The sequence below is a fragment of the Stigmatopora argus genome, chromosome 21 (genome assembly GCF_051989625.1).
Source record: "Stigmatopora argus isolate UIUO_Sarg chromosome 21, RoL_Sarg_1.0, whole genome shotgun sequence".
Taxonomy (NCBI): Eukaryota; Metazoa; Chordata; class Actinopteri; order Syngnathiformes; family Syngnathidae; genus Stigmatopora; species Stigmatopora argus.
Window position 1 is genome coordinate 4195790 of NC_135407.1, and position 16197 is coordinate 4211986.

The window sequence follows — 16197 nt, forward strand, 5'->3', positions numbered from 1 at the left end:
CGACTGGGTTTAAAGGGTTGTGAGGGAGAGAGATCAAGAAGGGATGGCGGGGTGTACGAGGGAAGAGAGTACACCACCTACACTCCATCGCCATGGCAACTGCCACACTAGAACGAGAAGGCATAACGCCGTTGTGCCAAGTGTTTACTTGGATGGTTGAGGTGAAATGTAATAGAATCTAATGTGGCGGGGTTTGGAAAATAAGGCAATGATGGAAAGGTCTGTTGGTGAAAAAATGTTGAGTCATAAAACCATTGAGTTACAAAATAAATTAATTAATAAATAACTCAGCAATGGGCGAATGAACGAACAAACGTCAATCGTGGGCAATGGCAACCGAAAAAGTCAATTTCTGCCGTGATCGTTTTCCATTCATTTTCATGTTGCACCACAGCGCAGCGTGATGATGATGATGACGATAATTGCGCTAGCGCGGCACTGTCACAACACAACTAATCAATTAGACAAGCCGGGCGAAAGATTTCTTTTTTTGTTCTGTCAGTATGATTTGATGCTCTTGATAATCACCGTCATAATCACTTGAGATGATGGCCGGTTCGCCGTCACCCTCCTCATTTGCAACGGGATGAGTGAGTGCTGGACTGACAGAAATTGACATTTGGGGCTGTGGAATGGCAATAGAATCTTTTCTGATCATATTTTCTTTCTTAGTTAGTAAAGTGAAGCACAACGCTTGAGAAATAATCCTTAGATTGGATTATTGCAATGGCGTATTTTCAGTGATTCACAAGAAAATCAATTAGGATGCTAACGCGAATTCAGAATAGACTTTTTATCATCCAAAGGCCGCTTCCAGGAAATTTCAACCTGAAATCATTCCACTTTTGTTGACTAGAATGCAGGGAATATTAAGTGTTTATATATTAGTTTTAGCTTGTTGGATTTGATGTGTAGACTCTTAAATTGATTTCAGATATCAGGTTTTTACTGCTGTGCTAATGGGGAGACAGTGACTAGCTCCACCGGGTGGTAAAGCTGAGAAGTGCAAGAGCTTAGGCTGGGCTTAAGCTTCTTGTGGCTGACATTTTTGCTGATGTTTTCATTATTTCCTGCCGGCAAACTGTAGTTATCTTGCTCTTCGGCCGCAAAATAAATGATTTGACATTTCTAATCGCCCCTCATGTTATGATTGGAATTGTTTTTGTTTTCAATTGTCTTGGTGATTATAACCTTCATAAATTGTTTTTGTTTATTGCCGAGTTCAATGTGAGGTAAAGCACATTGAAATTGTGTTCTACGAATAAATCTGCCTAGCCTTGATAAATCACAACTACTTTTCACTGGACGGCTACCATTTAAATGATCCCTCCTTGAATCGTAGCGTCAAAGCAGTGTGCCAACTAAAGTTTTATTTATGGTAAGAAGGTCATACTTACACAGTACAAAAGGGCAGTTCATTGAAAGAAAACCAAAACGATAGAGCGGAAGAGAACGTCCAAAGAATATAATCCACTCAATATGGATTTGTCATCCTGAAATACGGAAATTAATTTCCAAAATTTCTGCCTGGCCTCGAGTACAATTGTTCAGTTTTGATGGATGTAGTGTTCCCAGAAACTAAGAAAATGGCATCCCCATTCACGTGGCGAGCGTGCTCTGCTTGGCCGCCGTCCTATGGCGCGCGCCTCTGGACGCTGCGCCCCTTCCCGACATCCCTCCCGACATGTTGGGGAAGCCGTGAATGGCCACATACTTACGGTAGGCCTCGCGGATGATTCGGAAGGCCCGCGCGTTGGCGTACGGGATGTCGGTGACGGGGTCCCGGTACAGCGCCGTCTTGTGCGTGACGGGGCAGATTTCCTGCACGGGGATCTGAGGCGTCGCCTGCGCCCCGCTCGGGAAGGCGGAGTCGAACGCCTCGTCGTCACTGAACGTGACGAAGGTGCGGGAGCAGAGGCCGCCGGCCGGCTGCTGGGCCTGAGACGGCGCGGCCTGGCTCGCCGCGGGAGGGACGTCCTGGTCCAACCTTGAGGAAATCGCAAAGCCAAATATCAAATACTGGTGCCCTTAAATGACATCACTATTTTTGTAGGATGAAATAGGATTAGTTGCTCAAAAGCTTTCAAATAAAATTGTTTGCGGCGAGGAGATTAAGCAAAGAAAGGGATTACAGAGGTCAGCGTCACAAACGCACCCTTCTACGTCGACGTTTTCCTCTTTTAGAAGCGACGACGAGACGATCGGCATCAGGACGGAGTGGTAGCGGATGGTCGGGCCGTCGAATTTCCGCTTTTTGTGGACTTGTTTCTTCTTGTCTGCTTCTAGCCGCTCGTAGTTTTCTACACGTAGAATAAAATGGGGTTAATCGCAGTTTGTGTCTGGATCAGAAAATAGGAACATGAATCAAAAGAAAAAGTATTTAGACCCAGTGATCGAATGTTTAGTTCGGCAGTGATCTTGGCCTCGGCTAGAAGTTCCTCTTGGGTGAGGGGTCGGTCGCGGTGAGCCCCCCGACGGCGTCGAGGTGCGTCCTGGCGCTCCTGCAGGCGGAGATTGGTTTTACGGGTGTGCTCGCTGGTGGACTGTCGCACTGACTTGCGGGCTGCAACAAAGACAATAAAAGGTTGTCAGCTTTTTGGTGCTGATGAGAGACATTCTGTCGCAAACGTACCTCCACTGTCTTGAAATTCTTGTGGAATCCTCCGCTTGAGCTCCGCTTTGGGTTTCTTCTCAGCCTTCTTTGTTTCCTCAGTGGGTCTTTTGGGCCTCGGCTTGGGCTTAGCTACTTTCACAGGCTCCTTTAACCAACGCAGAAAATAACCAAAGCAAACGTGAATCCAAGAGTCAATAAACAGCACTCTGAAATACATGTCTCCTTTTTTTTGACAACCTTATATGCTTTAGTCACAACACGACTCTTCCTTCGAGGAGCATCGTCCTCCTGGGCGCTGTCTGGCTCGTCTCCTTCGTCGATGTCAAAATCGCTGTCCACTTCGTCCTCCGTGTCTGAATGATCTTCATTATACTCGTCATCTCCCGATTCCTTAAATTATAGATTAAAAGATGTTTTTTTTCATGTGAAAATACACTCTAAGGTAGGCATTTGTTCTCAATATGTCCCACCGTATAAACCAATAGTACCCACGGCAATAGTCTCATAGTTGACAGCTACTTTTAAACCTGACCACAAACGAGCACTTACATCGTTAAATCCTCCGTAGGTTGTCTTGTAGAACTCGTCCTCTTCCTCGGCGTCCAGTAATTTGGACATGCGATTCCCGGCCGTTTTTCGGGGCTCGCGATGAACCGCTAAACTTGCTTTATTCATTATTTGGCAGGAAACGATGACCAAGTTATCCGCCGGGTGTCTTGGTTAGCGGGGTACGCCAAGCGCCAAACGTATTTCTTTGCAAATTTACTCGCGTTTTGAAGTGCTAAACTATCGCCTCGTATCCATGGGTAAACAAATATATACAAGGAAGTGCATCGGAGCTGTTTGGAGAGAGATAATACATGCAAAATGGTAATACTCGCTTGTAGCTGCCTGCTAACTTTAGCCACCGTTCTACTTAAACTCTCACTTGTTTCCGGGTTACCGTGAGTACTTCCGATACAAAACTGCCTTCAAAATAAAGGAATATCACGTAAATGACTCCTCAAATAATATTGGTTAGGTAAACATGTCAATTTCTAAACAAATAATAAATGGTTGAAAATTCTTAATGATTTTATGTCTTGGGTATGGATCTAAAAAGGTCTATTTTAAAATACCTGACCGAATAAGTCAGGAAAGGCAAGTTTATAATGAATGATTAGGGTTCTTTATTGAAGCTTTCATGTGATCACATGAAACAACTTTAAAAAGAGTCAAATAAATTATCTAACTCAAAAACAAAAAACATTAAAATTAACATTGTAAAGTATTTTTTAATGGTTAGCGCGTTGGCCTCACAGCTCTGGGGTCAGCTGGGATAGGCTCCAGCACCCCCCGCAACCCTAATGAGGATAATGTGGTTCAGAAAACGAGATGAGAGAAGTATTTTTAAATAGAACCAACCTACATGCACCAGTATTTCGATTTTTGATGTTTGCAGTGGTAAAACAGTTAAAATGTTTTGACTTGCCTAATAATAATAATAATACTTACGTATTTTGTACACAGTAGTCAAACACAAAAAGTCATAGTCCAAAGAGGCATTGTTATATTCTCCATGCGTTGTTCTTAATTGAATACTCAGGGTACTTTGCATGCATGCCAACAGAGTACGCTTCAAAATGAGTGGCGAAGAATGAACAAGTTCCGTCATATTGTTCTCGTGTTAATGCAAAAACCTTCAGGCCTCTAAAAAGGCTTCAGGAAAAACCTACGTGATTCTCAGAATTCAATTTGTATTTACATAAGTTTCATGGTAAACTTGCTCGTCTCCACGTAGTTGCCCGTGCCGCCGTTATTACTGCTCGCGGCGGTCCGCGGCACATACGCAATATTAGCCGTGTGCTTGATCTGCCCTTTGCCTTTACTCCAGAATAACATGGCCAGGAAGCAAACGCTGACGGAGCTGAAAAATGACAGGAAGCCGATGGACGCGGCGATGAGCAGCGTCTTGACGTCAAACGGCGGCTCCCGCGAGCCAACCGTGGAAGGCGGCGAGGCGGCGAGCCAGCTTTTCAGGTGAAAGGGCTTGTTGCTGGCGAGGGCCCGGACGCGGAGCTCCACGGGCCATGTGTCGCTTCCCGCCGCGTTGGACGCCACGCAGCGGTAAGTACCGGCGTCCTGCGGCTGGGCGTAGCGGACCTCCAGCGTTCCGTTGGCGAGCGCCCGGACCCTGCCGATGTCCGTCAACGCCGTTCGCTTCGGATTAAGCCAGGTGACAGATGGCGAGGGCCGGCCTTCCGCATTGCAGTGCAACACCGCAGCGTGGCCCTGGTCCACCCTGGCCACGTTGGCTTGGCGCGGTCCGATGCGAGGGGACTGGCACGTGAGCATCTCCGCCATTTTGAGGAAATCCCAACGACCCGGCGAGCCGCACGTCGGCGGGCTCTCGCCGAAGTCTAGCGTCAAACGACGGCGCGCCAACCACAGCAGGCGGCAGTCGCAGGCTAACGGGTTGCCGTCCAGTCGCAGACGTCGAAGGCCATTGGGCGAGTGGAAGACGCCCTCCTCCAGGGTGCAGAGGACGTTTCCGGAAACGTTGAGCAGGCCGAGACGCGCCAAACCCTTGAACGCAGCCATTTCGATGCGGCGCAACCGTCCCCCGACCAGGTGGAACTCTTCGAGCCTGAGCAATTCCATCAGCTGGTTGCGTTGGATGCAGTCGATGGGGTTGTAGGACAAGTCCAGACGGACTAGGTAGACCAGGTGGTGGAAAGCCGGGTAAGGGATTTCACTGAGGTTGCAGCTTCTAATCGCCAGAGACGTAAGATTGAGGCCGACTAAACTGTTGGCAGACATTGTCTCCAGTCTCGGCCAATCGGACACCACCAGTTCCTTCAGGCGGCCCAAACCGAGGAAAGCGTAGTTTGGCATAGCGGCGGAATCGAGCCGGTGCAGGTGTAAAGCCAGCAACCCGCCCAGATACGCGAAGGCCTCGGTGGGCACCGACGTGAGATTGCGGGTGTCCAAGTGGAGCTGGCGTAGGTCGCTCAAACCCACAAAGGCCCAGCGAGAGACGAAGACGACGTCGTTTCGCAGCGCTTTGAGAACGCGCAGGTCGGCCAGGTTTCGGAAGGTGAAATCCAGAAAGCCCAGGATCTCGTTGCCGCTCACGTCGAGCAGCCGCAGTCTCGACAGTTCGGCGAAGGTCCCGACCGGGAGCACCTTGAGGCGGTTGCGCGCCAAGCGCAGAGCGAGCAAGTTCCGCAGGCCGAAGAAGACGTCGGCGTCCACGTACGCTAAGACGTTGTCGCTCAGATCCAAGTCCTCCAGTCGCGTCAAAGCCCCGAATTGCTCGGGCGCCAGAGTCTTGATGGCGTTGTGGCTCAGGTTGAGCCTGGTCAAGTTCTGGGGGAGGCGCTCCGGCACGGCGGCAAGTCGGGCGCGGGAGCAGTCAACGGCGGACCCGGACGCGTCACAGCGGCAGGGGTCCGGACAAGCCGCCGGCCCTTGCGACGCCATGGTCAATCCGGCCGCCAACACGCAGAGAGCCCCCCAACACGGTGGGGGATAGCAGCCCGCCTGCATGGGAGACAGCTGGGGAATAAAAGTGATCAATAAACACGTAATATTAAAGTGGTTAGGAATATTTGGGGGTAACTTGCTTCGCTACATGAAGATCCAAAGAACAGCTCAATTTTAACAAACATGCATTTTGACTTCACATTGGTTTATTAACAATACAAAATGAATACTTTGACAAATAAGTTCATATTTTTCAAAAAGATGTTTAGTTAAATAAGGTAAGCAAAAAAATCCACTCAACGAATAAGCATTCATCTTTTGAAATATGATTCATTTTTTAACCCATCAACAAACAAGGTAACTGAAATATGTTTTTCACTAAACCACCCTGGAAAAAAATATTTTTAAATCTTAATATCTATTGTATATAAGGTATTACAAACCAAAACATGGCAAAAATGACAGCACTCAAACAATGCCTACCACTTTGTGAATACCCAAATTTACGTAAAGTCAAACGTGACTCACTTTGTGATATGTCAGCCAGTGAAAAGGTGCTAAACAATATTTTCAAGGATAAAGCAAAGCAAAATGAAGACATGGGGACTCACTCACCAGTGCTTGAGTGCAGATGCCCTTTCGCTACGATTACTCCATCTCCGACGCCTTGTTGCTGGGAAAAAAAATGACATTTGTAGATGACACTTCCTTGACAATCAGAACAAAGTATTAAAATGCATTCAAGAAAGAAAAAAAACACCTTGTGATCTTTCTGAAATGAAGCGGCATCCTCGTGGCAACAACAACATCCAAGAGGAGGAGAACCTGGCTGGACCAAGGAAGCATGCTGGGGATTATATGGACTGCCTGATGGCCGCTGTCCAAGTTGCAACGTAGACTACACGTGAGGCAGGCGGGCAGAAATCACACAAATTGGAGCATGTCATTTTTTTTAACAACGATTTATCAGTTTTACCAAATACTGAAGACTGATTTGCCCATATATATATATAATGAACAGATAAACTGGATGTGCATGGGTTCAGTTAAATAGTTTACCAATATTTTTTGGGGATGATTCTGAGCAATGTACATATTTGAACAATTACTTGGCCTGTATCAATACTTACTACAATTGTTGTTCTGTCATTTCACTGCAAAGAGTTCATTCAAGGACATCTGAAGCAAAACACACGTTTCACCACTGGGAGGAGCTTTAGGTCAATATAAACACAATGTAAAGGAACCATTACTACTAAACTAAACCTTAATAAGACTCAGAATCCCCTCTTTTGTGGGCTCCACCAAAAACTAAAGAAAAATAATAATCATTCAAGTACAAAAAATTGTAAGTGACAATGTTGCCAGAAAAATAGATGTGCATGTATGTGTATAGGTTGTTTTAATGCTGGAAAATAAACACTTTTAGGTCGACAAAAGTGGTCAAAAAGTGATCTTTATGTCATTTTATATAATAACTCTGGTTTGTAAAAATGCCTCACGTAATAATGACCTGAAATCTTCTACATCTTTGATGGAACGGCACCTTCTGCTGAACCTTTCAAGCTATTTTTATGCATAAAATCAACTTTCATTCAGCCTTCCTAGTCAAAATGGATTGGACGTCGAGCAAGTAAATCAACTTTTTTTGTCCATAAATAAACTGACCCATCCCACATGAGATCTTCTTAACATGAATGTGGCCTGAGAACCAAACTGAGTTTAACACCACTAGTATACATGTTTTTAGTGTTTTATGTGTTATATACACTTGTTAAAAAGTCTCACAGCGCTATTAATATTCCACACATTTCACAGCCCGTTTCCAAAACAATTTGCTTTTTCCACTACAACGCTTTCACTATTAAACAAAACCTTGTGGGTGTTAAACGTTCTTTCTTGACTAGCAACCCCTGTCCCCTTCCCACTGGTCAGCCCTACTTTTCTTTCTCCGCCTGATGTTCCATTACAGGAATAAAAGCATGACGGCTAATCCACTTATGTGTTCCCTGGACAAAACACGCTCACACACACACACACACAAATAAAATAAAATACAAATTCCTCCATGCTGCATATGGACTGCAGGCTACATAAATGCATCGTTTCTTTCCAACATACACACACACACACACACATACACTTTTGTAATCTCCCAAGACAATTTCCTATGCAGTGCAGATATGGAGAAATTGAAAGGTTGGCCTGATGTTAAATAAGACGTTGGCGAGATCTAATTGTGATGTCTTCAAGCTCACCTTGTTTGATTTTTTTTGTTTCATCGTTTTTAACCAGAAAAGTCATTTAAATTCCATTTTGTCAGGATAAAATTGAAAGACTTATGAACAAATGTACTCAGATTTAAGCAGATGTTAGCTGGATTGTTGTCATATGCCGTTTTAACTTGCTAGGAAAGTATGTTTCTTATTCATAAACATTTTTTAAAAGACATATAATGTATACTTAAAGCTTCAGTTATTTGACGTTGAATTGGACGTCTATGGCCGTCGACGGCAGCCGATGAGTGAAGAAGGCTTGAAAAATCACTCATGCACACTCGCACATACACTTTGGTCAAATGTTAATGATTTACTAATTCCCAGCGTTAAATCTCTGGGCGTTAAAATTCCTCAAGCTTGCAAACGCGGAGAGAGGATAAATGGATGGGGGATGAGAGGGAATTAAAAATGGAAGAAAAAAAAAACAGCACTTCACTTTAAAATAATAACCATGTCATGGTCTGATTGCTTTGTTTTTGTCCTATATTTAACTCAGTGGACTGGGAAATGAGGAGACGTGAAGAGAGAGAAGGCTAGCCACAAGAAAAAAGTCAAGATGAAGGAAGGAAGGAAGGAGGAGCTATGTATACATTGGGATAAATGCAGTACATAAATGTAAATATGGAAATATGATTGAAAATTAAGCAGGCAGTTCCATTTCAAAACAAGTGCTTTTTTATCGTCCTATTGAATAAAAACCACCTGTTGTGCGGTCGATCATTTAGATCCCAGGTTTCAAACTCAAATCCGGACCTCCATTTTGTGTCAATACTGCATTAGGTTTCTTGCTAGATTAAAATGTAAATAAAATTTATGTATTTAAATATTGAGGACATTTGAAATCAGGAACAATTTACAGATATTCTTATGATTTTTCTGTTTTTTACTGTTTTATTCTATTTTTAGGGATTCAAGGAAATTCCAATCAAATAGAAAATAAATAAAAATGAAAAACTCATTATTTATCTTTTTTGGGGGGGTCGTTTCAGTATTTGTCTTCATGAACACTTAGGAACACTTAGAAACAGAAGGAGGGTGAAAAGTGACTATTATCATGTATATTTTAATGTATATAAGCAAAACAAAAAGATAAGTTAGATAAGAATGTCATTAATGACAGATATGAAAATGCTTCAAAAATATATGGCGGTGTAAACTAATATAGTGTTAAATCTATTTTAGGATGAAATAATCACAGTGTAAATAAAAAAAAATACTAATAATATTTCCTCTTTTCAGAGAAGACATCCTCGCATTTTATTTTGAAGTAACACACAGCACCAAATATGATGTGACCTTATAAAATTAGCATTATTATGATGATGTTTGGTCCCCGGCATGTAAATCAAACCTTTAATCAGATCTTTTTCGGCTCAATTAATCAAGGAAACTAATGAATGCAACATCCTGTTGGGATGAAAACACCCCAAGTGTGTGTGCGTGTGTGTCTGTGTGTGTGTCTGTGTGTAGCCTGTAAGCATAAGTGTACGTGCTATAAGAAAGTCCAGGTGGCCAGATAATTAAAACATGTTTCTCCTACTTGATTTTTCACCGAAATTTAAACGCTAACATCTGCTTCTGTGAGGTGTGTATTGTACTTGGCTCTTGTGTGTGTAGTTGTGTACGTGTAATTAATCCCTCTCTTGTTCTCGGTGGAACGTCGTCGTCGTCGTCGTCATCACAAAGAAGACATTTTTTAATCAAAGGTCATTAAAGCTGAATGTCAGGAAATTAATGTTGTTGAGTGTGAGTCACATAAACACGCACACACGCACACATGCACATGCACAGGGCAAGTTTTGGGTCATGTAGCATTTACGAATAGATTAAAAAATATATTATTACGGTGCTTGGACTATTTTTAAAATAGTTTCTGGTGACAAAGTGTCTTCAATATAACTAGTGGTGTTTTTTTTTCTTTTTTGCACTGTTGCACATCGCCATGACAACCAAACCTGAGGAAGGCTTTGTCGAAATTGTGTGTGTTTTAATATTTCCAAATCCTAGACCAATTAGTTTCAGCCCAAGACGGAGAGGAGGAACGTCTCACTTCTTCTTCTTTTTTTTTTTTCTACTCTTTTGACAGCTTCACCTTAAAATCATTTGCTGCATTATCCACCACATGAAAGCTTGTTAAAAGTTTGCTTTTGACCTCAAACATTTAAAAAGGACAAATCAATGTGGGAGGATGTCCTTTCAAGCCAATTAGCTTGTTGTAAGTCTCATATTTGAGGGGAAATAATAATATTAGCTTTGGTTACAGCCATTTGACTACAAACTTTACTTTATGAGTTAACTCAATCACTGCTATTGGTGATGGATGTCCATGCTATCTGAACTGGGATGTCCGGCAGTGCAAGATCACTCCAGCGTTTGAGCAAAGATTTGCTTTGGATTACTTTTTTTTTTTAAAAGCCACAAAATATGAATGTGGTTAAAAGCAATCCATGCATCATTGATTAAATCCTTTTTTAACGTCAAAACGAAAATTAAAGTTCCCAGAAATGTGAGCTGCGAGCTTGCAATGAATTTTTTTAATTTTAAATTTTCATTCCAATGCCAACATTAAGAAAAACAAATGCAATAATATTTTTAAAAAGTGCCAACGGCTCAGATTTCTGGTTACTTGTGCTATTTTCCCACCACAAAAATATTCATTTTAACTTACCCAGCAACCAAACCATACATTATTGATGTATTTTCTTTTTCTTTACGATGTTAATAACACCAACTGTTAAACAATTTGCATGTTTACCACAGTTGGCTTTCAAAACTAGGCATTAACTTCCTACTTGCTCATTGGCCCACGGGCACAAATGCGTATGTGTGAGTGAGCACACACACAAACACACACTTGTACACACATTTTGCCAGTTGGAAGCTGAGTGCACAGTGAAGAGGAACTCAGTGAGAGCACAAGATGATACCTCTGGGGTTGGTGTGTGTATAAACAATAAAAAAAACGGTTCCCACACAAACAAACATGAACTTTTGAACTCACGTTCTGACACGCTCAAATGAGGAAGCCCCCCATGGACGTCTATCGCCGTCAATGGCAGCTCCTGAATTCCTGTCCACAGACAACAAAGCAAATGATCAGCACACTGCATATTCCCCATATGGTGTCTCTCATGAGAGAAAATCCCGTGCTTTTTTTTTTTTTCCATAATGTCACTTTCGTGAGTGTATGTGTGTAACCAGTGCAGCGGTCTGGAAATAGGGGGCACATTAATCTTATTTGTCATAACCTGTCCCGCGAGACACTCGGACCCCCGCGTCCCTTTTTACTCACTGTAACTCGGGCCCCCTCTTGTGTGCTATCAGTATCTGCAGCGGACAGAAAGAGTGAGGCTAATTGCATGTGAGCGCTAAGACGGTGGAAGGAAGACAAAGAGCATGCTAGTGTGTGTGTGTGTGTGTGTGTGTGTGTGTGTGTGTGTGTGAGGCCTTTGTTTGGACCCTCGCCACCGCGATCACACAACACAAATGACTCTCCTCTTTTTCGTGTTAGGTGTCCATCATGTGAGTGTAAACGTGTGAAAGGACAAAGAAAAGCACATTAAAACACCTTTTCAGATGGCACTTTACTTTTTACCGGAACTACATATACCCGATTATTGATGTACGTATATATATTTTTTTGCTAATGGGATGTTTTGCCTGATGGAATGAAAAGTTTTATCATAATTACTTAGGGGTTGTATTGATGTCGGAGTTAGTTAGCGGAAAAAAATGCTGTATTTAAATGCCACATGAATAATTATGACCACTCGTATAGGATGATATGCAGCTAATTGCTGATTAAAAGCAATTTTTTTTTCTCTTACTGGGCTTTTCTGTGGTAATACTCGAAAATGCCACATTTCTGGAGTGGCCGTCTTACCGAAATGACCCCAACAAGACGCCGCCGCCGCCGCCTTATCTCGGAGCTGCCAAGCTGACCAAAAATGGCCTCCGTGCCAAAAAGCTTCCTGCAACAAAAGATGAGATGTAAAGAATGCATTAGAAACAATCCATTACATGTTCAAATTCACTTTGACAAGCTTCAAAATTCAAGCGGGGGAAACTACACGCTAATTACAGTGCATTGTTTTTCCCTACACAGTGGTACTAAATAACAACAACTCCTGTGTGTAGAATACAGGACAGCTTGGGGGTTAATTAGGGAATAGTAAAGAGAACACATGTGGCAGTTTAATATCCCCTCTGCATCAGAGCTCATTTCACAGACCACCCGCTCTCTTCCCGTGGAGCGTATGTGTGTGTGTTGGCGCCTATGACCAGGGTCAGGGGTGGTTCCTCCACCGCTGGTCCCAAAGGCAATACACACACACACTCACACACATGCACACACACTGGTCCAGGTGTGTGTGAGGACAGGAGGTCATTTAAATGAGATGAGGTGTTTATTTCAGCCTGTGGCCCTGTCAAGGTGGAGACATCCAACATCTATCATCCTTCTGTCGACCTCTCCGTCCAATCAAATATCGCCCGTTAAAGTCGCCACTACAGAGATTATTAGACGCACCACCCAGATTCTATAAAATAATAACATACCTGATGAAAAGCTACAAGGGGTCAGAGTAGCAGAATATAGATATCCTCCTGACTACCAGGATAAAAAATGTTGCATTTATTTTGAAATTCCCCAATCTTTGTGAAGTAATTGGATGGAATACTGCAAGATTTGGTATCATTGGAAAGCTCTGAATGTCCTCTATAGAGCACAAAAGTTAATGTGATTGGATGCAATGGGTGGGAGATATTTAGATGTACAAATTTGATCTACTGGTAGTCAGGAGGATATGTTACATAGAAAAATCTTTTGCTGAATTGCATTCATTTTTCTTTTTTGCTGCTGTACTCAGAAACTATTGGAACATTCGTGCTAGCACATTACAGCAATAAAACATTTGCTGACAATAGCTAGCCTGTAAAAGTCCATCGATGATCATTTTTGTTATAAAAGCCGCAAATTTCAAGATGAGAGGGAAAAACTCCCAATTTATATTCCCAAAATCCATCCATCCACACACGCGGCGTACACACAATCATCTCTTTGCAAGTCCTGTAATTTCCCTCATTACGAGCACAATTTCCTAGCAGGGCGCCTTGCAGCGTTTAGGAGATTTAGGAGCGCGGACGGGGTGCCGTTTCCAGCACCGTTTTCCCGGCACGAACCGGTGACTGGGCAACAAAAGACCAATCTGTTAGAGCCGTAAATGAGCAGTCAGGTGTGCTCGCGTGTGTGCGTATGTGTGCGTATATGTGCGTATATGTGCGTATGAGTGTGTGTGTGTGTGTGTGTCTCCAAGCAGTAAATGAACACTCTCTCCATCTCTCATCTATCAAAGACTTGACACCAGGAGCAGCTGTGGGGGCGCGCACACACGCACACACACTCCACTACTTTAGCAATTTGGGATAATTAGCCTACTATACAATGTCCGCCTGTGGTCCCCGGGGGTCCTGTGGGCGTGTGCGCGTTTCAGTCAGTGTCTGGTAAGGATCAGCTGTGTTAAGCGTCCCGTGACATCTAAACTACTAATTCATTGCTACATTAACGCCATTGATTAACATACGGCTGCAGACACACACACAATGGCAGGCACACATCTGGGGAATGCTGTGGCCTTTCATTTTCATTTCAAACACAAAAGATAGAACTATTTTTTTTCCATTCCAACAGTGGAATGACTGGTGTTTCAATACCGTGGACGATGATAGACCGGCAGTCGCTGTCAACCCTCCCAGTCAAATTGGATCGGAGGTCTATTGTCGTATTGGGTTAGTGTGCAGAATTTGGAGTGAATGTTTCGGAGGTGAGGGTTTATACACAAATCATTTTGAAAATATCTTCATATCTAGAATAGAAAGTAGCGCAATTGTGTAGTTAATACATGGGAATTATTCCTCAAATTTCTCAGGCATTTAAACATCTATACCAGTGTCATTTAAATCATCAATAATAATAATATATATGTATTTTTTGGGGTCACGATTGGGACTAATGAAATGCGTTAACTTGTCTCAGTGGCACAGAAAATGAATGAATTATGCAGTAAATATTAACTTGAATCTCCTGAGTTAAAGCTTTAACTTTTGTAAAATATTACTATTGCTTTTAACTCATTAGCTGCCGTGACAGAAGGCCACACCCACTAGCAGATGATTCCAAGCTTACATCCTACGGAGCCAAGAGCCAGGTGTTGGATCCAAGGCGGCCAAATCAAGCCCCCCCGAATCAATAACATCTTGATTGGATCTGATTGCGCTCCTCTTTGGCTGCCGTGTAGTATGTAAGTTTGCCACCATCATCATCATCATCAATCTGAACACTCAAACACCCCCCCCCCCCTTCTTCTCCTCGTTGTCTCCACACAATGTGACTAATCATGCAAACGGTCTCACTTTCTTGAGGGTTCCAAAGCGTTGCGCTCGATAAAAGGTTACAGAGAGACTAATTAAAAGGTGGTGTTTTTTTAAGGGGGAGAAGAAAGCGGGTCTTTGCATTGTGATGATGCTCCTCCCTTAGGCAGAATTGGAAAATGATCACCAAATTATAGAGAAGGAAAGTAAAGGGTGACCACGAGATGGAGAGGAACATAGCTTCAAAGGATAAAGACTTCAAAATAAGACAAGGACAGAGACGAAGTCAAAATATGAAAAGATTGGCTTGGGCGACAAATGGAAATAGCATGAAAAAGTCAAGCAAGAATAGAGAGAAAGCTTCCAAGGCGGGCGATAAAGATGTCAAAGTAAGCCAAGGAAGGACAAAGATGATGATGTAAAAATAAGACAAGGATAGGGGAAAGACATTAAATATTAAAATGTAAAAGTATTTGAAAGGGAAAAGAGGTGATTGGCAATATTACTGGGGGCAAGGGCATCAAGTCTATTGGGATCCCGTGGGAAATGAACGCAAGGACGCCACATGACTCCTGGAAATGATCAGCAAACTATGACGCCATTCTCTCAATTAAGCAGGAAGTCTTGGAGTAATTCATCTTAACCCCGCCCCCCTCCCCCCATAATGGCTCTCGAGACATTTTGGCGTGCGGACTCATGACAGACATGCCCACCGTCCCCATCCTCCAGTTTGACCTTGTTACGAAGCAGGAAGGCCCGGGGGGGCATTGGTGGTCAGTGGGGGTTTGCGTGGGCCGATTGAGGGCGATCGGGGGGGTCGGCGGTCCAATCACCTTCTGGTAACGAGCTGTCATGTGCACGTTGGGGTGTTCCCACACATCCCTAAAACAGCGGCGCCCGGCAAAATCAACCTTTTAGATTATTTTCTATTTCAGCCAATGCGCTTCCCGTGTTGGCCAATAAGCCCCCCTGGTCAAAAGGTGACGACCGATCAGACGGAACAGAAGGGCAAAAAAATGGACTCCCTTGACTGTTCATTACAGCTTGTGAGTGTGTTTGTGTGTGTGTGTGTGTGTGTGTGTGTGTATGTGTGTGTGTGTGTGTGTGTGTGTCAGATTTTGAGAGAGCAGGTTAACAGCTTTTCCATTGACGCCATTGAGACTGGACTCAATTGACTTTAAATGATTGATTTGATCCTTCTTGCTTCTATAGTATGAATTTTGTAGGACAAATTTAACTGAAATGTAATGACACTATCACCTTATTGAAATTACATCTCGATCTGAGTACATATAAGATAACCTTTTTGTACTGTGAGTACTTGTACTTGTTTCTTTGGTAGTCAAGAAAGAGATTGATGATGTAAAAAGACTGTTCAGATTTAGGGGATGTACATTGATAAGAATGTAAGACTCAAGGGTGGGGCTGCTTTGAGGCTTCAGGACCTGGACGACAAACAAACTAAGGTTT

At 43.2% G+C, this 16197-nt stretch overlaps 2 protein-coding genes across 5 annotated transcripts; both read right to left on the reverse strand.

The window, feature by feature from the left end:
- Positions 1-1350: 1350 nt before the first annotated feature.
- On the reverse strand, positions 1351-3574 carry vps72a (vacuolar protein sorting 72 homolog a). Its single transcript, XM_077590423.1, has 6 exons — positions 3164-3574; positions 2852-3004; positions 2633-2759; positions 2387-2563; positions 2156-2300; positions 1351-1987 (listed from the first exon to the last, which is right to left on the reverse strand). The coding sequence occupies exons 1-6, from the start codon at positions 3287-3289 to the stop codon at positions 1600-1602; spliced, it is 1116 nt and encodes a 371-aa protein (XP_077446549.1). The 5' UTR covers positions 3290-3574; the 3' UTR covers positions 1351-1599.
- A 211-nt stretch (positions 3575-3785) lies between these two features.
- LOC144067260 (leucine-rich repeat and immunoglobulin-like domain-containing nogo receptor-interacting protein 1) lies at positions 3786-11429 on the reverse strand. 4 transcript variants are annotated; one of them, XM_077590859.1, is made up of 4 exons: positions 11360-11429; positions 6840-6977; positions 6695-6752; positions 3786-6151 (listed from the first exon to the last, which is right to left on the reverse strand). In XM_077590859.1, the coding sequence occupies exon 4, from the start codon at positions 6140-6142 to the stop codon at positions 4355-4357; it is 1788 nt and encodes a 595-aa protein (XP_077446985.1). In that variant the 5' UTR covers positions 6143-6151; positions 6695-6752; positions 6840-6977; positions 11360-11429; the 3' UTR covers positions 3786-4354. The 4 variants fall into 4 exon arrangements, with proteins under 4 accessions (XP_077446985.1, XP_077446986.1, XP_077446987.1 ...); XM_077590860.1 differs by lacking the exon at positions 11360-11429 and adding an exon at positions 7210-9033; XM_077590861.1 differs by lacking the exon at positions 11360-11429 and having other exon boundaries at positions 3786-6136; positions 6840-9033.
- Positions 11430-16197: the final 4768 nt, after the last annotated feature.

What these genes read in the sequence shown, in the direction of transcription:
- vps72a (XM_077590423.1), bottom strand. Translation starts at nt 3,289, where the DNA reads ATGAATAAAGCAAGTTTAGCGGTTCATCGCGAGCCCCGAAAAACGGCC. An exon ending in CCTACGGAGGATTTAACGAT is followed by an intron (nt 3,005 to 3,163) that starts GTAAGTGCTCGT and finishes CTATAATTTAAG; the next exon opens with GAATCGGGAGATGACGAGTA. An exon ending in ACTAAACATTCGATCACTGG is followed by an intron (nt 2,301 to 2,386) that starts GTCTAAATACTT and finishes TTCTACGTGTAG; the next exon opens with AAAACTACGAGCGGCTAGAA.
- LOC144067260 (XM_077590859.1), bottom strand. Translation starts at nt 6,142, where the DNA reads ATGCAGGCGGGCTGCTATCCCCCACCGTGTTGGGGGGCTCTCTGCGTG.